The 23,287-nt window shown below is 47.9% G+C and overlaps 1 protein-coding gene across 2 annotated transcripts in view; it reads right to left on the reverse strand.

Moving 5' to 3' along the window:
• Window positions 1-21,275: 21,275 nt before the first annotated feature.
• The window catches only part of C1QTNF12 (C1q and TNF related 12), a 120,388-nt gene continuing 118,376 nt past the window's right edge, over window positions 21,276-23,287 (reverse strand). For both annotated transcript variants that reach the window (XM_089675931.1, XM_089675930.1), the window contains one exon: window positions 21,276-22,045. In XM_089675931.1, coding sequence (XP_089532057.1) covers window positions 21,947-22,045 — 99 coding nt within the window. In that variant the 3' untranslated portion in view covers window positions 21,276-21,946. The remainder of the gene's footprint in view (window positions 22,046-23,287) is intronic.

Consider the following 23,287-nt stretch of genomic DNA (forward strand, 5'->3'; position numbering starts at 1 on the left):
TCTTTACCCAGCCTGCAGCAAGAAAGAGGAATGAGGGCCTACTGTAAATTAGACTATATACATATATATATATATATATATATATATATATATATATATATACACACACACTTATATACAGTTGTGGCCAAAAATATTAGTACCCCTTCATTTCTGTTAGATAAAGCACCACTTTGCACAGAAAATTATTGCAATTACAAATGTTTAGGCGTTCTCATGTCTACTTTTTTTGTTTGTATTGGTATGACACAAAAAAGTGGAGAAACAGAAAGCCAAATCTGACACATTCCACGCAAAACCCCAAGAATGGACTAGACATTATAAGTTTGTGATTCTCCTGTAATTTATAATTAAACTCACCTGTATCAGTTAACAGATGCTGACAATATAGAAATCACTCCAACAACCAGTTAAAATAGTGAAAAATTGACTCAACCTTTCTGTTGTGTGTCTCTGTGTGCCACATGGAGCATGGAGAAGAGAAACAGCAGCAAATAATTGTCTGAGGACTTGAGAACAAACATTGTGGAAAAGTATGGATAATCTCAAGGTTACAAGTTCATCTCCAGAGATCTTAATGTTCCTGTATCCACTGTGTGCAACATTGTCGAGAAGTTTGCAGACCATGGCACTGTAGCTAATCTCCCTGGATGTGGACGAAAGAGAAAAATTAAGCAAAAATTGCAAATAAGGATTGTTCGAATGGTGGATAAAGAACTTTGATCAGCTTCCAGACAATTTCAAGCTGACCTTCAGGCAAAGGGTACAACTGTGTCAGCTTGCACTATTTGTCACCATCTGAATGAAAAGGGACGCTATGGTAAAAGACCTAAAAGGACCCCACTGCTGACACAGAAACATAAATAAACCAGATTGGAGTTTGCTAAAACTTACCTGAGGAAGCCACAATCCTTGTGGGAGAATGTGCTGTGGACAGATAAAACAAAATTACAGCTTTTTGGTAAAGCCCATCATTCTTCTGTCAATACAGTCCCTACAGTCAAACATGGTGGAGGTTCACTGGTATTTTGGGGTTGCTTTGCTGCTTCAGGTACTGGATGTCCTCACCGTGTATGGAATTATGAAATCTGAAGACTACCAAATAATTCTGGGGTGTAGTGTAGGGCCCAATGTCGGAAAGATGGGTCTCCGTCATAGGTCATGCGTCTTACAGCAGGACAATGACCCAAAGCACATGTCAAAAAGCACCCAGAAATGGTTTAAGAGAAAGCACTAGAGAGTACTGAACTGGTCCAGATCTTAATCCCGTAGACCACCTGTGGAGCGATCTCAAAACAGCACTTGGGAAAAGAAACACTTCCAACCTAAGAGACCTGAAGCAGCTAGTGAAAGGTGAGTGGTCCAAAATTCCAGTAGAGAGGTGTAAAAAACAAATTGATGGTTACAGGAAGCGACTGATTTCAGTTATTTGTTCCAAGGGGTGTGTCAGGGCTCCCAGGTATGACCAGAGGTGTGTGACTGAAGCAGGGAAACGCAGACCTCAGATATGTTATAAACAATATAATTTATTAACACTAACAGTACAAACATAAACGCAGTGCAATACTAAAACATAATACAGTGCAAACAAACCAAACCAAACCACCCACAGATAACAGTACATACAAGCAAGCGTCGTCAGGCAGGCCGGGTCAATATCAATTGGGCAGGTAGGTACAGGGGGAGCAAGCGGAGAATGGTCGGGGTCACAGTCCAGGTTCAGCAGGTAGCAAGCAGCATAGTACAGAGGGTCAGGCAGAGGGATGGTCCGGGTCACAAGCCAGGGATCAGAACAGGTAGCAAGCAGCGTAGTACAGAGGGTCAGACAGAGGGATGGTCAGGGTCACAAGCCAGGATCAGAGCAGGAGAAGTCAGCAAAGGAACAGAAACAGGATGCAGGACAGATACAGGGCCCAGGACAAACACAACACCAAGGCAGAGTCTGTGGGTCTGGCCATCCCTTAAATACCCCAGTATCATCAGTTCCAGGTGTTAGCTGGCTGCAGAGTTGAGTCTCTGATTGCTGGGAACACCCGCTGGCCAGCCCTGGTACTGCAGATCAAAAGGCAGGTGAGTCCCACCATTGCTGGCCAGTCCATTCCTAACAGTACCCCCCCCTCAAGGAGCGGCCTCAGGACGCTCCAAACAGTCCTAGCTGGGCAAAATGTTCCACCGCCCGGGTCTGGCAACTGGCGGGATATCAAAGACTGGCACACCGGGCAGGACTCCGGGCAGCGGCACACCGGGCTGGACTCCGGGCAGAGGCACATCGAGCAGAGGCACACCGGGCAGAGGCACACCGGGCAGAGGCACATCGGGCAGGACTCCGGGCAGAGGCACATCGGGCAGAGGCACATCGGGCAGGACTCCGGGCAGAGGCACATCGGGCAGGACTCCGGGCAGAGGCACACCGGGCAGAGGCACATCGGGCAGGACTCCGGGCAGAGGCACATCGGGCAGGACTCGGGGCAGAGGCACATCGGGCAGGACTCCGGGCAGAGGCACATCGGGCAGGACTCCGGGCAGAGGCACATCGGATTACCAGGCGAAGCAGCAGGCAGCGGGCCACCAGGCGGAGCAGCAGGCACCGGGCCCCCGGGCGGATCAGCAGGCACCGGGCCCCCGGGCGGGGCTACAGGCACCGGGCCCCCGGGCGGAGCGGCAGGCACCGGGCCCCCGAGCGGGGCGACAGGCACCGGGCCCCCGAGCGGGGCGACAGGCACCGGGCCCCCGGGCGGAGCAGCAGGCACCGGGCCCCCGGGCGGGGCGACAGGCACCGGGCCCCCGGGCGGAGCAGCAGGCACCGGGCCCCCGGGCGGAGCAGCAGGCACCGGGCCCCGGGGCGGGGCGACAGGCACCGGGCCCCCGGGCGGGGCGACAGGCACCGGGCCCCCGGGCGGGGCGACAGGCACCGGGCCCCCGGGCGGGGCGACAGGCACCGGGCCCCCGGGCGGGGCGACAGGCACCGGGCCCCCGGGCGGAGCAGCAGGCACCGGGCCCCCGGGCGGAGCAGCAGGCACCGGGCCCCCGGGCGGAGCAGCAGGCACCGGGCCCCCGGGCGGAGCAGCAGGCACCGGGCCCCCGGGCGGAGCAGCAGGCACCGGGCCCCCGGGCGGGGCGACAGGCACCGGGCCCCCAGGCGGGGCGACAGGCATCGTGCCCCCAGGCGGGGCGACAGGCATCGGGCCCCCAGGCGGGGCGACAGGCATCGGGCCCCCAGGAGGGGCGACAGGCATCGGGCCCCCAGGAGGGGCGACAGGCATCGGGCCCCCAGGAGGGGCGACAGGCATCGTGCCCCCAGGCGGGGCGACAGGCATCGTGCCCCCAGGCGGGGCGACAGGCATCGTGCCCCCAGGCGGAGCGGCGGGCGCCGGACCCCCAGGCGGAGCGACAGGTCTCGGGCCCTCAGGCGGAGCGGCGGGCGCTGGACCCCCAGGCGGAGCGACAGGTCTCGGGCCCTCAGGCGGAGCGGCGGGCGCCGGACCTCCAGATGGAGCGACAGGTCTCGGGCCCTCAGGCGGAGCGGCGGGCGCCGGACCCCCAGGTGGAGCGACAGGTCTCGGGCCCTCAGGCGGAGCGGCAGGCGCCGGACCCCCAGGCGGAGCGACAGGTCTCGGGCCCTCAGGCAGAGCGGCGGGCGCCGGACCCCCAGGCGGGGCGACAGGCATCGGGCCCCCAGGAGGGGCGACAGGCATCGGGCCCCCAGGAGGGGCGACAGGCATCGGGCCCCCAGGAGGGGCGACAGGCATCGTGCCCCCAGGCGGGGCGACAGGCATCGTGCCCCCAGGCGGAGCGGCGGGCGCCGGACCCCCAGGCGGAGCGACAGGTCTCGGGCCCTCAGGCGGAGCGGCGGGCGCTGGACCCCCAGGCGGAGCGACAGGTCTCGGGCCCTCAGGCGGAGCGGCGGGCGCCGGACCTCCAGATGGAGCGACAGGTCTCGGGCCCTCAGGCGGAGCGGCGGGCGCCGGACCCCCAGGTGGAGCGACAGGTCTCGGGCCCTCAGGCGGAGCGGCAGGCGCCGGACCCCCAGGCGGAGCGACAGGTCTCGGGCCCTCAGGCAGAGCGGCGGGCGCCGGACCCCCAGGCGGAGCGACAGGTCTCGGGCCCTCAGGCGGAGCGGCGGGCGCCGGACCCCCAGGCGGAGCGACAGGTCTCGGGCCCTCAAGCGGAGTGGCAGGTGCCGGACCCCCAGGCGGAGCGACAGGTCTCGGGCCCTCAGGCGGAGCGACAGGTCTCAGGCCCCCAGGCGGGGCGGCGGGCGCCGGATCCCCAGGCGGAGCGGCGGGCGCTGGACCCCCAAGTGGAGCAACAGGTCTCGGGCCCCCAGGCGGAGCGGCGGGCACCGAGTCACCAGGCACGACAGTGGGCTCCGAGTCAACTGGTATGACCGCAGGCACTGGGTCAGACATTGGATGGTCTGGCTGGACAGCGGGCATCGGGTCACCAGGCATCAGGTCATTTTGGCTCGACAGCGGGCACCGCGTCATCTGGCAAGGCAGTGGGCTCCGAGTCAACTGGTATGACCGCGGGCACTGGGTCAGACATTGGATCGTCTGACCGGACAGCGGGCATCGGGTCACCAGGCATCAGGTCATTTGGCTCGACCGCGGGCACCGCGTCATCTGGCAAGGCAGTGGGCTCCGAGTCAACTGGTATGACCGCGGGCACTGGGTCAGACATTGGATCGTCTGACTGGACAGCGGGCATCGGGTCACCAGGCATCAAGTCATTTGGCTCGACAGCGAGCACCGCGTCATCTGGCAAGGCAGTGGGCTCCGAGTCAACTGGCATGACCGCGGGCACTGGGGCAGACATTGAATCGTCTGGCTGGACAGCGGGCATCGGGTCACCAGGCATCAGGTCATTTGGCTCGACAGCGGGCACCGCGTCATCTGGCAAGGCAGTGGTCTCCGAGTCAACAGGCCCGACAGTGGGCACCGGGTCATCAGGTACCGGATTGTCTGGCTCGACAGCGGGCATCGGGTCATCAGGTATGACAGCGGACACTAGGTCACCAGGCATCAGGTCATTTGGCTTGCCAGCGGGCACCGCGTCATCTGGCAAGGCAGTGGGCACCAAGTCACCAGGTACGACAGCGGGCTCTGAGTCAATTGGCACGACAGCGGGCACCGGATCAGGTACCGGATCATCTGGATCAACAGCGGGCATCGAGTCAACTGGCCTAATAGGATCGTCAGGCTGGATCAGTTCATCATGCTGGGTAGAGGCATTAGGCCGAGTAGAGGCTTCAGGCCGAGTAGAGGCTTCAGGCCGAGTAGAGGCTTCAGGCCGAGTACAGGCATCAGGCCGAGTACAGGCATCAGGCCGAGTACAGGCATCAGGCCGCGTAGAGGCTTCAGGCCGAGTAGAGGCTTCAGGCCGAGTAGAGGCTTCAGGCCGAGTAGAGGCATCAGGCTGCGTACAGGCATCAGTCTGAACCACGGAAGGCAGGTTCACCGGTTTGGATACTGGCAGGATGGTATTGGTTGGAAAGAATTTTCGCTTTTTTCTGGTTTTAACTACTGGAGCACTGCAAGTAAACGCAGGTCTGCAAACGAATGGAGCAGCTGGAGACAGAGAAGAACTGGAGGATGGAACAGGAGAGGGAGCAGTTGCTACAGAGGGCTTTTTTACAGGGTTAAAGGCAGGATAGGTGCAGCGAGTGGGAACAGGGTACTGACATGCGGTAGATAGCCAAGTATACTGGGCTGTAACTGGAGGAGCTGGTGGGAATACAGGAGTAGAGTTAGAAGCAGGACTGGGTCTTTGTAAGCTGACTGAGGCTGGGTGCAACAAATCTGTCCATGTCTGCAGTAGGGGTTGAACAAAGCTGAGCTTACACAAAGTCTGTCTGGTCAATGACTGCACTGCGTTTATACAATCTCTTAGTGTCTGTGGTGAACATGTGGAATAACGCTCCAGAAAGTAACCCACATCATCCTCTAATAACCACACCAGGGACTCTACCTGGTCTGCACTAAATGGTGGCAAAAATTCATCCCTGCATTCGGGGGAACCAGATGAAACCAACTCTGCACAAACCTCAATCAATGGCTGCACCTCAGAGAACACTGTGCCCTGATCTACTAGAACATGAGCGAGCCGTATACATTCTAGCAATTCATCCCGGGTATACTCCTTCAGAGTTTGATAAGCATACTCCCTGTCATCAAACACTAGCAGATATAAATACTCAACCTCATCAAGATCCATCCTTCCCATCAACAAGCCAAGATGGCTTCCCTGTGCAGCCACTTCTGGTCAGGATTGGCCTTGGTGTAATGTCAGGGCTCCCAGGTATGACCAGAGGTGTGTGACTGAAGCAGGGAAACGCAGACCTCAGATATGTTATAAACAATATAATTTATTAACACTAACAGTACAAACATAAACGCAGTGCAATACTAAAACATAATACAGTGCAAACAAACCAAACCAAACCACCCACAGATAACAGTACATACAAGCAAGCGTCGTCAGGCAGGCCGGGTCAATATCAATTGGGCAGGTAGGTACAGGGGGAGCAAGCGGAGAATGGTCGGGGTCACAGTCCAGGTTCAGCAGGTAGCAAGCAGCATAGTACAGAGGGTCAGGCAGAGGGATGGTCCGGGTCACAAGCCAGGGATCAGAACAGGTAGCAAGCAGCGTAGTACAGAGGGTCAGACAGAGGGATGGTCAGGGTCACAAGCCAGGATCAGAGCAGGAGAAGTCAGCAAAGGAACAGAAACAGGATGCAGGACAGATACAGGGCCCAGGACAAACACAACACCAAGGCAGAGTCTGTGGGTCTGGCCATCCCTTAAATACCCCAGTATCATCAGTTCCAGGTGTTAGCTGGCTGCAGAGTTGAGTCTCTGATTGCTGGGAACACCCGCTGGCCAGCCCTGGTACTGCAGATCAAAAGGCAGGTGAGTCCCACCATTGCTGGCCAGTCCATTCCTAACAGGGTGTGCCAGCAAATATTAATTTGAGGGTTCCAATAATTTTGTCCAGTCCATTTTTGTGGTTTTGGATGAAATGTGTTAGATTTGGCTTTCTGTTTCTCCACTTTTCTGTGCCATACCAACACAAACAAAAGAAATAAACATGAAGATACCTAAACATTTGTAATTGCAATAATTTTCTGGGTGAAGTAGTGCATTATCTGACAGAAATGCTGGGGTGCCAATATTGTGATAGACCAACACAAAGTGGCACATAATTCTGAAGTGGAAGGAAAATGATACATGGTTTTAACATTTTTTTTACAAATAAATATCTGAAAAGTGTGGCGTGCATTTGTATTCTGTCCCCTTTACTCTGATACCCCTAACTAAAATCTAGTGGAACCAATTGCCTTCAGAAGTCACCTAATTAGTAAATAGAGTCCACCTGTGTGTAATTTGATCTCAGCATAAATACAGCTGTTCTGTGAAGCCCTCAGAGGTTTGTTAGAGAACATTAGTGAACAAACAGCATCATGAAGGCCAAGGAACACAACAGACAGGTCAGGGATAAAGCAGTGGAGAAGTTTAAAGCAGGGTTAGGTTATAAAAAAAATCCCAATCTTTGAATACCTCACGGAGCACTGTTCAATCCATCATACAATCAGGACAATGCTAATGGAAAATGGAAAGAGGATGGCACAAACCTACCAAGATATGGCCGTCCACCTAAACTGACAGGCCTGGCAAGAAAAGCATTAATCGGAGAAGTAGCCAAGAGGCCCATGGTAACTCTGGAGGAGCTGCAGAGATCCACAGCTCAGGTGGGAGAATCTGTCCACAGGACAACTATTAGTTGTGCACTCCACAAATCTGGCCTTTGTGGAAGAGTGGCAAGAAGAAAGCCATTGTTGAAAGAAAGCCATAAGAAGTCCCGTTTGCAGCCATGTGGGGACACAGCAAACATGTGGAAGAAGGTGCCCTGGTCAGATAAGACCATAATTGAACTTTTTGGCCTAAAAGCAGAATGCTATGTGTGACAGAAAACTAACACTGCACATCACCCTGAACACACCATCACTGCCGTGAAACTTGGTGGTGGCACCGTCATGTTGTGATGTTGTGGGGATGCTTTTTTTCAGCAGGGACAGGGAAGCTGGTCAGAGTTGATGGGAAGATGGATGGAGCCAAATACTGGACAATCTTAGAAGAAAACCTGTTAGAGTCTGCAAAAGACTTGAGACTGGGCTGGAGGTTCACCTTCAAGCAGGTCAACAACCCTAAACACAGCCAGAGCTACAATGGAATGGTTTAGATCAATGCATATTCATGTGTTAGAATGGCCCGATCAAAGTCCAGACCTAAATCTAATTTAAGAATCTGTGGCAAGACTTGAAAACTGCTGTTCACAGACGCTCTCCATCCAATCTGATAGAGCTTGGAATGGGCAAAATTTTCACTCTCTAGATGTGCAAAGCTGGTAGAGACATACCCAAAAAATACTTGCAGCTGTAATTGCAGTAAAGGTGGTTCTACAAAGTGTTGACTCAGGGAGGATGAATAAAATTGCACACCACACTTTTCAGATATTTATTTGTAAAAACATTTAAAAACTATTTATCACTTTCTTCCCACTTCACAATTATGTGCCACTTTGTGTTGGTCTATCACATAAAATCCCAATAAAATACATTTACATTTTTGGTCATAACATGACAAAATGTGGAAAATTTCAAGGGTTCTTCAAGGCACTGTATATATATATATATATATATATATATATATATATATACACATATATGTACAGTATATATATGTAACACCCTCTAGGTTAGCTAGTTAATTTCTTTTTTTTGTTAGATAGAGGCTAAGTAGCAGCCAGGGATGAGTCAGCCTGGGAATGAGGCAGGAGTTCACCTCAGGACAGGCTGGGAGGTTCTACAGTTCAGGTCTTCTGGAGCCCTTCCACCTTTCCATAAACCTGAGAACCTTCCAGAACAGGGGAGGAGGTGGGGAGAAAGCTCAGATCTGCATGTTTAAAGGCCCTTGTCCAATCCCTTGGCAGCAGGCTGGGCATGGTGACCAGGGCAAACTTCAAATATGACAGAGCCTGGGGAGAGAGGGGAGTCAGGTGGAAGATGGACTGAGAGAAGGCTAAAGTGTGGAGCCTCGGAGGGGGTCCCAGGGAGGTGAGCCTACCTACAGGCCGGATCTCCACTGCCTAAAGTCTGCTGGGGAGGACATTCTGTTAGCAGGGAATGAGCCAACCCAGCAAAAGGACTGAAAGCAGCTACCAACCCACCACCCTGACAGGACAGGACAGCATGAGTACATAACACCCCCTGAGCTGGATAAGGAGAAAGCAGGGGTGGACTGACAACTCATTGGGCCCCCGGGCAATAGGTGATCATGGGTCCTTGCCCAAACTCAAAAAAGCCTATGAAAAAGGTACCAGGAGCATCTCATGGGGCCCCTACTGACCCCGGGCCCTCGGGCAGTGCCCCAGATTCCAAATGGTCAGTCCGCCCCTGGGGGAAAGGGCGGTCAGGTGCAATACTTAACTAGTTTTCACCTGGGACTACTTAAATACAAGCTCTTGGGCCCCTTTGGATACTCTCAGCACAGCTGGGTGAAGAGGAGGATTCATCCAGGGTCTGAGGAGGTACACCAGAAAGGAACAGTGCTTTACTTTTTTTTTTGCCAGTTCACTCTTTTTGTACATAGTTGCTAAGAAGTTTGTCCTCACGTTCTATAGTTCCTTGGGCATCCCATGTATCCCTTGATACCATCCAAGCTGTTAACCCCTTAATAAAAACAATTGAAAACCAGCTCAAGGACTGTTTTACTGACTCTGGAAGTACACGTATGGAAAAGAGTGTTGCCTGGCTGTGCAGGGCTTAGTGAGACCCAATGAAAATCTAGCAGCCCTTAAGAGGGTAGAGCTACATACATACACTCTACTCTACTGTGAAAATCACAGTAGATCAGCAGTTTTTTAAATACTCAGACCAGCCCGTCTGCCACCAACAACCATGTGACGTTCAATGTCACTTATACCCCCCTTCTTCCCAATCTTGATGCTTGGTTTAAACTTCAGCAAGTCGTCTTCATCACGCCTAGATGCCTAAATGCATTGAGTTGCTGCCATGTGACTGGCTGATTAGCAATTTGTGTTACCAAGCAATTGAGCAGATGTACCTAATAAAGTGGCCAGTGGAATGTATATATTCTGTGTTGATCTTATTTATCTTTAACGAACTCCCGCCATATAGTAATATGACGGGCGCAAGGTGGTTCTCTCTTTCTGGGACGTCATATGACGTCCTCCCATTCTCACTGCGTATGCGCGGCTCAGGGAGCGCGCAGCGCGGCGATCGGCGGTGCGCTGTGTCCCTCGGACACAGCGGATCACCGATCACAGAAAGAGCCGAACATGTCGGCTTGGTCATGTGAACAGCTGTGCCCAATCACAGCTGATCACATGTAAACAGGGAAATGCCGGTTATCGGCATTTCTCTCCTCTTAAGCTGCCACGCTGACAGCTCGAGAGGAGAGCTGGTAATCGGCTTTCCGCGGAGGGGACATGTACACTGATCATCAGGGCACTGATGATCAGTGTGCCCTGATGATCAGTGTAGCCCCAGCAGTGCCATCTGTCAGTGTCCATCAGTGCCAGCTGTCAGTGCTGAACAGTGCCACGTGCCAGTGCCCATCAGTGCCACATCAATGCCATATATCAGTGCCTACCAGTGCACATCAATGCCACATATCAGTGCCCATCTGAGCTGCCTTTCAGTGTCACCCATCAGTGCCAGTCAGTGCCACCTATCAATGCCAATCAGTGCCACCTATCAGTGCTGCCTGTCAGTGCTGCCTATCAGTGCCAGTCAGTGCTGCCTATCAGTGCCGCCTATCAGTGCCTGTCAGTGCTGCCTAACAGTGCCAGTCAGTGCCGCCTAACAGTGCGTGACGTCTATCAGTGCCAGTCAGTGCCACCTATTAGTGCCAGTCAGTGCCGCCTATCAGTGCCATGTATCAGTGCTGCCTTTCAGTGCCCATCAGTGATGCCTGTCAATGCCCATCAGTGCCACCTACCAGTGTCTCCTCATCAGTGCCCATCAGTGCCACCTATCAATGTCCATCAGTGCAGCCTATCAGTGCCCATCAGTGCAGCCTCATTAGCGCACATCAGTGAAGCAGAAAAATCACATATTTACAAAATTTTATTACAAAAACTAAGAAAAAACATTTTTTTTTCAAAATTTTCAGTGGTTTTTGGTTTGTTTAAGAAAAAATAAAAATCCCAGAGGTGATTAAATACCACCAGAATAAAGCTCTTTGTGTCACAAAAAAATGATAAAAATGTCATATGGGTACAGTGTTGTTTGACCGCGCAATTGTCATTCAAAGTGCGACAGCGCTGAAAGCTGGAAACTGGCCTGGGCAGGAAGGGGGGTATAAGTGCCCTGTAGGCTAGTGGTTAAAAGAAAACAGTAAAAACAGGATCAGCCATGTGTTATACCAAAACATTTCCAAAGGTTTATATAATGGAAAATTGTTATGAATATCAATCACCGTACTTTTCCTTTCTTGGTCTGTCCTCACGTCAGCACACATTGGGTTTAACCCCTCCCTTTTGGGTCCTCAGGACCACCTTTTCCAGCTTAAAAAAAGAAATGTTCTCCCTTCCCTTCCTGTTCTGTTATATAACGGTGACAGTCCCCTAGGGAGGGAAGAAAATTGTGCTGACGTGAGGGCTGACCAGGAAAGGAAAATTACGGTGAGTATTGATAACAATTTTCCATTTTCCTGGTCATCCTCCCATCAGCACACATTGACATATACCATAGTTAATCTAGGGCAGGACAGAAATGAAAAATTCAACTAGCATTACTGTTTCACACAAATTGTAATTAATTTGAAGAGGAGCTGACACTACCGCTGCTCCAAACGTAGAGGACCTGACGGAGACTACGTCTAATTTACAGTGACGAGCAAAGCTCTTGCATGAATTCCAGCTAGCGGCTCTGCATATGTATTCCACCGATACCTTTGTGATGGATGCCCATGAGGCTGACATCTCTCTAGTGGAATGAGCATGTAAATTCTTCGGAGGAGCAAGGCATTATTGATTGTATGCTAAGCTGATCGCCTTTGAGGTTCAAGTGCCTAAGATTTTTTGGAGACGCTGCCTCCTTTCTAGGTCCAGATGGGAGGATGAATAAATTATCAGTCTTGCGTATCTGTTGTGATCATTGCAGGTATGTTGACAACAAATTGACCATGTCCAGTGGTCTAAGATTCTGGAGATTATGTGAAACTGGGTTGCATTGCCTCCCATTTTACATGGAATCTTAAGACTACTTTGGAGAGAGACAAAGGACTCAGAATCACCTTATCCAGGCGAATGATGCAGAATGGATCTCTGCAGGATAGGGCTGCTAACTCCGACACTCTTCTTGCTGTTGTGATAGCTGTAAGGAAGGCTAATTTAATTGCGAAAAACCATAGTGAGTATGACTCTGAAGGCCCAAATGGGGCTGTATCAGAGCCTTTAGTACCATGCCACAGTCCCAGTCTGGGAAGAAGTCTTTTCTTGGTGGCCGCATTGTTATTGCTGCCCCGAAGAATTGTTTTATGAAAGGCTCACTCACCCATTTGTGTCCCATGAAGGAAGATAGTGCTGAGACATATACTGTACCTTGATTGAGCTCTATGCCAAGCCTATATTCAGTGCTGTCTGTAGGAATTCTAGTATGTTTGCAATGCTTAGAGTCAGCAGGGAGAAGTTATGTTGTGACGCAAAATCTACAAATTTTCTCCAGATTCTAGAGTATGTAGTGTTTGTTGTAGCTTTCCTTGATTTTAGTACTGTTGAAATTACTTCCTCTGAGAGGTCTTCTGGCCGATTAAACAGCCAAGCCGTCAGTTACAATCTTCTCGGATTGGGATGAACCCAATGCTCTTGCTGTAATAAATCCTTCCCGAGAGGCAGAGGTACTGGCAGGGCCGACGTCATCTCTAGCAGCAGAGGAAACCACAGCCTCCAAGGTCAGAAGGGAAGAATTAGGATGGCTTGGACTCTCTCCTTCGCAATCTTTATTAGGGTCCTCATGATTAGAGGGATCTGAGTGAACAGATACACTAGGGGAAACTGCAGTGCGTTCCTGCCGAGCCCCGTCCCCGGTGACATCAGCGCTGGTGCCAGGAGTCGGTGTGGCTCCTAAGTGAACCTGCTGGAGGAGAAAGAAAAAGAATAAAAGTAAGTCTCCTGCGCCCTTGTTAGCAAACCACAGGAGAAAAATGAAAAGTCAGCAGCTACAAATATTAGGGCACCTACCTGTCCAGGCATCCAGTGGTGTCCTCACCCCTGTCAGATGCTGGCCCTGCCATCTTACTTAAGGGAAACCAGCAGTGGAGCCTTGCGGCTTCACAGCCGGTTTCCTACTGCTCATGCTCGAAGTGCACTGTGCTTTGTGAGAGGGCCACAGTCCTCTGGGACCTGTTGAGTTTCCCAGAGGGCTGCAGGGGGGCCATACTTTCAAAGCCAGGTACCTGCACCCCCCCCAAATGGTTCCAAATGTGGCAGTGGAGGGGGGATGAGCCAGATAAGCAGAGCTTCCACTTTTGGGTGGAACTCCGCTTTAAGCACAGTATGCCCACAGCCCCTGCACTCAGGGTATCCAGTGTTTTAAGAGGGTTTACCTCTATTACTTCTGGACCATCCAACCCCAGGAGAGGCTGAACCTGGGGGTAAAAGGTATCGTAGGGGGGAATGCTGGTTGCTGTACCTTCAGGCCTGGCATGACCAAAAAAGAGAGCAGGAATGGAGGGGAGAGCCTCTATTTTATTAAGTTGGAAAAGGTGGTCCTGAGGATCCAAAGGGAGGGGTTAACCCAATGTGTGCTGATGGGAGGACAACCAGGAAATACTATATTTGCAACGTCAAGTATTTCACAGTGTCTTCACTAGAGCACAAAGGTCCCTGTGAAATATATATATATATATAACCAAAAGGAGAAAAAAATTTGAGTAGCTGATAGTAGCTAGCCCCTTTTAAATGGACTTATTCTGCAACATTTCACTAAAACATTTCAACACGTAGATGCCGTCCTCAGATCTGATGAGTGCCAGGAGCATATCCCAGCATTTTGTTCACAAAGATAACTTAATTGCACTACCAATCACCATGCTGTTACTAGGTGTCAAGACAAGATGTTCATTGTCTGGGAACATGATAGAGGTGAACATGGTGGTATCTTGGACAAATCAGCATTTGCCTTGACTCATTTCTTGACACCGTGGTGATTGGGTCAAAGTGAATGTGCTGCCTGTATAGCTTGATATGCTGGAGTATGTGCCTCACATTCTTTGGAACTGAGGATGTTACAGAGGAGCAGAGAATGATCTGGATAAACAAGAACCTTCACAAAAACCTCTCGGTCTTTAATTTACAACTAATGCTTCATCTACTGGATTTTTTAACTAAGCCTTTTGCTGATCCAGACACCCTATTGATGATCCTGTTTTAGTCCACGACTCTCTTGGTTCTGCAATTTTGTGCTTTTTTAGAATAGCAACAGACAGGGAGTCTACTTCTCTCATCGTTTTTTTTTTCACCATAGCAATTCTGGCCCTGCTACATTCTGCAATATGATTCTTTCCTCCACACTTAACAAATAGCTCTATAAGCTAGACACTGCTTTGGTTTGTGCATTGTTCTCATTATTTCCACATAATGACTTGTGAATAAGCTGCCCACAAGTCTAGTAGGTGCCTAGGAATGCTTTCTACTTGGTATATTTATATATGGAGTTCAGCAAAATGGCTGGCTTTGATCTGCTATCTCCCATAAACTATAGTTGCAGATATATGCGATTTTTGTTCCTAGTATTTCAGTTCTCAGTGAGGTTATCAGAACATATCAAAGATTTGGAGATTAACAAAGCTTTATGTGTATCAGGAACACTTTTCCATGTAATTGGCCCTTCCAGTCAAACAGTACAGTATTTTTGGGGTTACTCGCAGTTGTATTGTCCTTTGTTTACAGATTTTACCACTTCTGATATGTGATTGATTTACTAAAAACAAATAGGCTGTTCAATTTGCAAGGGAATTTTCCCCAGAATTTAGTGAATGAGGTGAAATTTCGATTTGCAAAGAATACCCAATCACAAGAAAAATAAAAAAACAGCATTTTTGCTTACACAGACTGACAGAAGAATTTGTCTTTGGAAAATACACCCCTATGCCCCTAAATATTCTGCAAAAATGTTCTAGTTTTTTGCTGAGGACCTCATGTGGTATCTCACTGCAGGATCTGTGCTGTAATCAGATTCTGTACAACTGAGGAGACACCGACCCTGGGTTCACACTAGCCCGCAGGCTGTGGGCTGGATGCGGGTGCAGGAATCGCACCTTTTCCCGCAACTAGCCGCAGCGAATCATGTCACAGTCCAAAAGATCATTCAGTTTCCCTAAGGATGCATTTTTGAAAAGGTGTATGCACCTTTATTGTGTGGGGCACGAGGCAAAGCACCCCATTCAAATGAATGGGCTGCTGTGCCCGAGCAAACGCAGGCCGCACAGCCCAAACTAGTGTGAACCAGGCCTGAATCTACAGAATACCTTCCAGATGACTGATTTACCAGGATAAAATTAACACAATGAACTCCAGGAACTGTTAAGAAACTGTAGTCACACTAGGCCTCATGTACACTGCTACTCCTAAATGTGAGTTTAGGAGCCTTTGGCGTTTTAGCGCTGTCTTTAGCGTGATATGTGTTTACCGCCAGTCCCCCACTGTATTTCCACTGTCTGTATTGGCTTTATCTTGGTTTAATAAAGTGCATTGTTTGGAGTTCAGCGATTGGGGCTTCCTTTGTTCTCATTTAGGCAGCACATGAGCTGGGCTAGCACCTACAGGAGGAGTTGTGCTTGGAGATTGGGAGTCTCTCTACCTTGAGCTGAGGTAAACATTAATAAGTATATGTTCATGCATACACAATCTTTTACCAGAGTTTAGGAGCAGCAGAGTTTAGGGGCAGTTAAACATCCCTCTACAGAACGCAGAAGAATCGCGAGCCGTGTTTAGTGCTTGGGCGTTTATTCATTTTAATGTCAATGAAATGAATAAACGTTCAAGCACTAAACGCTTTTACACACACGTTAAGCCACGTTTAGTAGTTTTCTGCTGCCAGTAGATATAACGTCTATGGCAGTTCAAGTGTACATGTAGCCTAAAACCTAGGATGGCCTTGACCTCTTTCAAGAGCTTCTGCCATTCCTTTGTAAGCAGCTACTTCCCAGCTTCTATACCCCACTGCAGTTTGGGTCTTCCTTTTGGCCATCTTCTTCTAGGCTTAGATCGGTGTTTCTCAACCTTTTTTCAGTCAAGGCACCCTTTAAAATTATGAACAGTCCCGAGTCAACTTTTAAAATTATGGACCGTCCTGAGGCACCCCATGCTAAAATGGGGAGCCTCAAGACAGTCCATAATTTTAAAAGAGCACCCCACTCTAAAATGTGAAAAAACTATTCTAATAGTTTATATAACGCAGCAACATCCACACACGTAGGACACCCAACATTAGAGGTGATTTATTCTTCCAAAGCAAATACACTTTTGCACACTGGTACTGAGTGTTTCTCTTCTCCCTCAGTTTTCTCCATCACTGAGCTGATGTGACCCCATCACTGATGGAGAGGGGCAGGGGAGGGTCAAACTAGGATGTTGTGCAGGCAGCTGACATCCTTCTTATCAACTGATGATGTAATTGGTTGTCAAGACGCCGGCGGCTAGAAGGTCATAATGGTGCACAACGAAAACCTGTGGCTGTGTAACTAAAAGGCAGGCTTGTTCCACCCACTGGCTTGTATACAAGTTTTGGGAAATTGTTAGACATTTTGCCAAGGCACCCCTGAAGAAACATCAAGGCACCCATGGTGCCTGGGCACCCTGGTTTAGAGAGGCTGGCTTCGATAGTAGAAATTTCTTGGTAGCATTATTTTATCCAGTCAGATTACATGAATTGTCCATCTGAGCATGTTTAATTTGAAATTCACAACATCAAATTGACCAATGGATTGATAGTGCAGCTGCTTCTGTTGCACCAAGGTTCGGTCAGGAGTGTCTTCACTTTTGGTGCACAGCAGAGCTCAGAATACTGACCCGAGTGGACCATAAAGAAAAGATTCAGTTATTATAATTTCAATACAATTTATGCCTGGGAATATGCAGCAGAGTGGATATTTTTAAAACTGAACTCCTGGGAAAGGAAAAATGGTCCCATGCAGTGGAGCTGCCCCCACACAGCAAAAGTTATATGCTCACTTAGGTCTAGGAGACAGCAAAAACAGTATTACTCACCCAATCCCCTGCTCACACAGGCTCCCTCCAGGCTGAAAAACTGGTCACCACAGTCTATTCCTTTTCTTTGCTCCGGCCGTTGCAAGTCAACTTGTGGGCACAGGGCGGCAGGTGGTCCTTACTTGCCGGGTACATAGCTGTAAGCCCACAGGGTTCTTGGGCTATGCCAGGCAGTTTGGGCGGGGTTACTTGCCCTGCACATGGGGTACCATGTTCAAGTGAAGCCAACCTTAAGGCAGGCTTTGGTTACCCATGGCAATTACTCTCCCCCTTTCTGGTGCCAAGTTAACCTCCTATAGTAGACTAACTTCATACCCCGTATGTGTTTTAACTGACCCAAGTTCATTTAGCTGCCATTTAATCCTTCATGCACCCCTTTAAGTAACTTCATGCCAGGCACAGTGAATTTAGGGAGCATTAAAGGGTTACAACATGACTCCACATTTACAGTCTAGTGCAAAATGTCCCTAACCTAGTCTCACTAGCAGCTGCCCAGGCACACCTTATACAGTACAGGTGATAGTCCATTTCTGGTAGACGTCCATGACTTGGCACTCTCCAGAAAAAGTCGGTGTCTTCAGGCAGACTGCAGGACCCAGCAGTCCCCCTCCGAAGAATGGTGTTACGGCATCTCTGGAACAGGCTGAAAGAACAGAGCATAATTCCATGACTCAGGTACGGCAAGAGGCAGAAGCCCTCAGTACCCAGCCTCCCCCCCTTATAGCCCTACGCTGAATGTAAGGACGTCAAGGGACAGTCCACTGTCAGAGTGTAGGGGAGAAGAGGAAAATGCTGGCTGCCGAGGTATGTACGGGTAAGTAAAATTGCTTTTTGTGGCCCCATAGAACTAAATAAGCATTTAAACCTTAGCCACCCTGCATTGGAGATTTTTCTCTCCAATGTCCTCTAAAATGGGCTTTAAATTTACCTAAAACAAATTATGCTTTTTATTTCAGATTTAAAGTACATATTATGTTATAATAAATAAATGAAACCTTGTGAGCAGCTCAAAATAAGCTCTTACACAATCTCTAACCAATATATTTTTCTACCACTCAGCGAAAGCTGCTCACACTTTTCATATTAAAGTGCTATGTAACAAAAACTCAAAAAAAAAGCAGTGCTTTCTCCTTAAAATAGTGAAATACCCAAACCCATATTTGTCATCAAATACCACGTGACAGTGTGTACCCTCAGTTCAATACCACATGGATAATGAAAAAGTAAAAATTAAATGAAATAGAAAACATTGCTTGCAACCAGAAAAAAATCCCATGACAATCATGTAGTCCTTATTAATATTTCTCCAATCATTTTAGTAAGCCACCAGTCGATGAATATTCAATAAATCTGCTCAAATCTTCTCTCAATTTGTGCACCTACACCAACACACCAGATGTGCTCTCACCTGCAGCTTTTGACCTCACATGTATAATGTTTGGTCAGAGAGTGCTTGTGTCCCTTTACTTGGACTCTGTAGGACACAAGAGTGGATTATGATTCACTCTTGTGGGATGATCACATCCTTTATGTACAACCTCCTCCTTCTCACTCCACTGCTTGGTTTTGCCTTTACTGTCTTCTACAGTAGGGCATTCTACAGATTAAGCACTATAAAGATCACTTTCTTTGCTGAAGGTAACATATCCTCTCTTCAATACACAGCTTATGTCTTCAAGTTGTTTGTACAACCTCATGAAAACGAATCATATTAATAAGAAATGCCTCATCATCCATTAACCCATGCTGGCTGATTCTTTTTCTTTGGGTTAGCTTTATTAAGAGTCTGTGGTGCAGGCTTTCGCTCAATCTCAACAAGTCTGGTGAAAAACCCTTCAAGTGTTTCTTGGACAACAAAACACCACACAGTTAGTTTTACATTCTTTTGAGTTTTCAAACTCAAGGCACAGCCACAGTGTGTCTGCAGAGTCAATAGCTAAAGACCTCCTAACTTTGCGTGGCCTTCAGATTAGCACAACAGTGCGTAGAGAGCTTCATGGAATGGGTTTCCAAGGCCAAGCAACTGCATCCAAGCCTTACATCACCAAGTGCAATGAAAATCAGAAGCAGGGGTGTAAAGCACTCCGCCACTGGACTCAGGAGCAGTCAAAATGTGTTCTCTGGAATGACAAATCATGTTTCTCTGTCTGGAAATCCATTGGACGTGTCTGGGTTTGCCGGTTGCCAGGAGAACGGTACTTGCCTGACTGCATTGTGCCAAGTGTAAAGTTTGGTGGAGGGGGGATTATGGTGTGGGGCTGTTTTTCAGGGGTTGGGCATGGCCCATTAGTTCTAGTGAAGGGAACTCTTAAGGCGTCAGCATACAAGACATTTTGGACAATTTCATGCTCTCAACTTTGGGGAACAGTTCGAGACATGACTTCACACCAGTGCACAAAGCAAGGTCCATAAAGACATGGATGAGCGAGTTTGGGGTTGAGGAACTTGACTGGCCTGCACAGAGTCCTAACTTCAACCCGATAGAACACCTTTGGGATAAATTAGAGCAGAGACTGCAAGCCAGGCCTTCTCATCCGACATCAGTGACTGACTTCACAAATGTGCTTCTGGAAGAATGGTCAAACATTCTAATAGACACACTCCTAAAACTTGTGGACAGCCTTCCCAGAAGAGTTGAAGCTGTTATAGCTGCAAAGGGTGGGCCAACTCAATATTTAACCCTACGGACTAAGATTGGGATGCCATTAAAGTTCATGTGCGTGTAAAAGCAGGCGGCCCAATACATTTGGCAATATAGTGTATGGAACACACTGACAGGTGTTGATGACTTGTCAGTGTTTTGCTGCTCCTTCATTTTTCAATTTCTCTAAAATGTCAAAGCTTGAGTAACAATCTAGGCACAGTTGTCTAACTCCAGTAAGCATCTGTCCATATATGATCTTACAGTTAATCTGACTTGGCCTTAAACATGCATGAATATTCAAATTGATCCCTGTATCTCTAAAGTTCTGGCATATAACAGTTCAATTAAAGGGGTGCAGCTTAGTGCCAGGAGGTGGGAGACTTAAAGAGGAACTTTAAAAAAATACAGTATATTCTGATAGATTACTTAATTCTAGCCCCTTTTGCAGGTATAGCTATCTAAAACATTAAAAAAGTGCTATGCTATGTAAAATTCAGTAAGGCCCTGTCTCACCCTGCTCTGCACAGCTTCATTTGTCCTGTATTCTCAGCACTGTGCTGATAACCAATGAGTTGCTAGAGGCCGATGTGCTGACAGTCTAAAGATTTACTGCTGCAGAGAAGGGAGGAAGCTTGAGGAATGACACAGACTATGCTGGGGAGCACAGATTAGGGAGGGAGAAAAGAAAAGAAGAAGTGACAGGACAAACCATGCTGCTAGGGAGACACAAAAGAGTTAACTTCATCTTGATATTCTCTCCTTTCTCCCTAAGTAGCTATGAACTTCAGCACTATATAGCTTCTGTCAGCCTTCCTCTCTAGCTGAGCCATACAATCAAGGCTGGAAATGCACGTATTAATTAAAGAAAGTGACATCATTTTTGAGACCAAGGAGAAGGGGAGAGCTTCCAGTAAGGAAGTGACTGCTCTGGGCTACAGCAAAAGGGCAGCCTCAAGCAAAGTAAAACAGGAGTACTGCTGGAGGGAATTTACACCACACCCTAATTTTGGTAGCATAATTAATAATGTGGAATGTACTGTATGTTCTTTTGTTAAAGAACATTAATTGTTATCAAACTGTTATGGGTAAAGTTCCACTTTAAGCTTGATTTGGGCAGAAGCCAAGGCCTCATGAATATCCTGGATTAAAATACAAGGAGGCTTCTTATGGACACAGGGAAAGATCTGAAAACAAAACATGTACATTTATGTACCAAGTTATCCTGCTCTTCAGCAGCAGTTTTATGGCCAATTTGTTTAACTTTAAACATTTATAAATGTATCTACAGTATCCCTTTAACCATCCTTTTGTAATCCTTGCTATTAATAAAATCAAACTATTTTTTTTGTTATAGATGAATGTGAAATGTTTATTAAATTACAGCCATTTTATGCAATACTTTATAAGATAAAAATCAATACAAAGATCAATGCTATAAATTCAAAAACAAACGTATTGGAGTCCTCTTGCTTGCACCATGTGACATCAGGGACACCATGATGTTCATGAACAGGGTTTGTTCTCGCTCCATTTTAATTTGATGATTAAAGTCCTATGCTTCATTTCAGCAGAGTTCTTATGTAATGGGGCCAATGAAGTGCTGCTGGAAAAACAATTGTTGACCTTTCTTAAGTTCACTTTCCAAAATTCCTCATATTTATGACACACATTGTACAACAAACAACGAGCAGGACAGGATCCTCTAAATATTACAATTTTATTTATAGAGTCCGACGTGTAAATACTGACCCATTCACTGTTAATGGGGCCTGCAATGGTATGCATAATAGAGCCATTGAATCCACTGCAGACTTGCATGGCATTGCAAGGCTCAGAAGCAGCAGCAACAGGCATTGGGCCTACATGAATTTCCTCCTCGTCCTGCGAGTGCCAAGCAGTTATGCAGGAGAAAGTCCTAGGTAACGGATATGGTGAAAGCTTCTTCCATTGCAGGTAAGTGAATGTGTAAGCTTGATATTGCTTCAGTCTAGGTTCATCCCACAGTCTTGTCTACAATCCCATGAAGATACCCATAAAATCAGACCCATTTTGGACTGTGATGGGTGCCCCTGCACCATTGTCAACAAATATAGATGTGTACTGGCCACTCTAGAAGACAAAAAAACAAAAGCATTACTTGAGATACACAATACAAAATACTAAATCATCACAAAAATGCACATTATGGCAAATTACCAGATCATAAACGTGGAGGTTGTGTTTTCACCCAGTTGATTTGGCATTTGTCTTTAATTGGGTCTGAACTCAAACATTAAAGATTTGTTATGTTATAGCGAACATCTAAAATATTAAATCATGCCTAAGCAGTACCTGAAAAGTCTACCTTCTGTATGGATTTCCTCCTGAAAAATAGCAGTCCACTTCCTAGTTTGTAAGTGTGCCTAGGCACAACTGTACCTACAACCTCATAGCTGTATATTTGCAGTGTGACATCTAATGTACCTGCTGCCTCAGACTGCTCGATTTAGGAGATTGGAGTGAGATTTCACAAGATAGCCACCTCCACACAGACACACAGTGCAGAACAAGGCATAGTAAGTTAAGGGGAAAGATTGGCTGCAAGGAGAATACTGGCAATTTTGATGACTAATTATTTTTCCTCTGTCTGCCCTTTTTCTTGGCACAGCTTTCAGAGTTCAGTTCCCCTTTAAAGCTGACAAACAGCTAAATTCACAGATTAGATACATACTGCATGTGGGAGCTGTTTTCCCTTTCAAAGGCTTTGTATTTCTTCCCAGCCAGTCTTGAGAAATACACAGCTCAGCCATGTAACACAGCCGTCTGGCAGAGCAGAAGGCTTAATTTTCTTTCAGCTGCAATATGGTTACATTGATAGGTTTAGTCCCTTCTCCTACCTGTGACTGGACAGTGAAAGGAGAAGCAGCAGGCTGATGAGTCCATCTCTCTGTAACTCAGCTCTTTCTTCCTATCTGCATATTCCTTGTTAGCACATGAGCGATGCAGCACAACTTGATCCTTGTGCTGCTTCTTATTCTCCCAGTCTAAACTCTGCTGTACAGAGACTGCAAAAAGCTCATACTAAGTCAATTAAAGTTCTCACACTGCTCATATTAAAAACATTTAATGATGTCTTGTTGAATAAGATCTGAATTATTTGTCTCTTTTATATATGACTAGAGTTGAGCTTTAAGAATAACTCTGGTCTAATTAAAAACCAGAATACCTTACTTTAAATAAGAGGCTTTATAAATGAAACTCACTGAAAGCATTGTCCGCATATTCTATACCAGAGCATTCTGTATGTCACAGACAGTAAGGAGCCCTGCAGAGGGTGTTCCACCATCCCAAGCAAACATATTCCAGGATCAC

This window comes from Staurois parvus, unplaced genomic scaffold (assembly GCF_062004578.1).
Source record: "Staurois parvus isolate SC_StPar_1 unplaced genomic scaffold, SC_StPar_1.0 ptg000160l, whole genome shotgun sequence".
NCBI classification, from domain to species: domain Eukaryota; kingdom Metazoa; phylum Chordata; class Amphibia; order Anura; family Ranidae; genus Staurois; species Staurois parvus.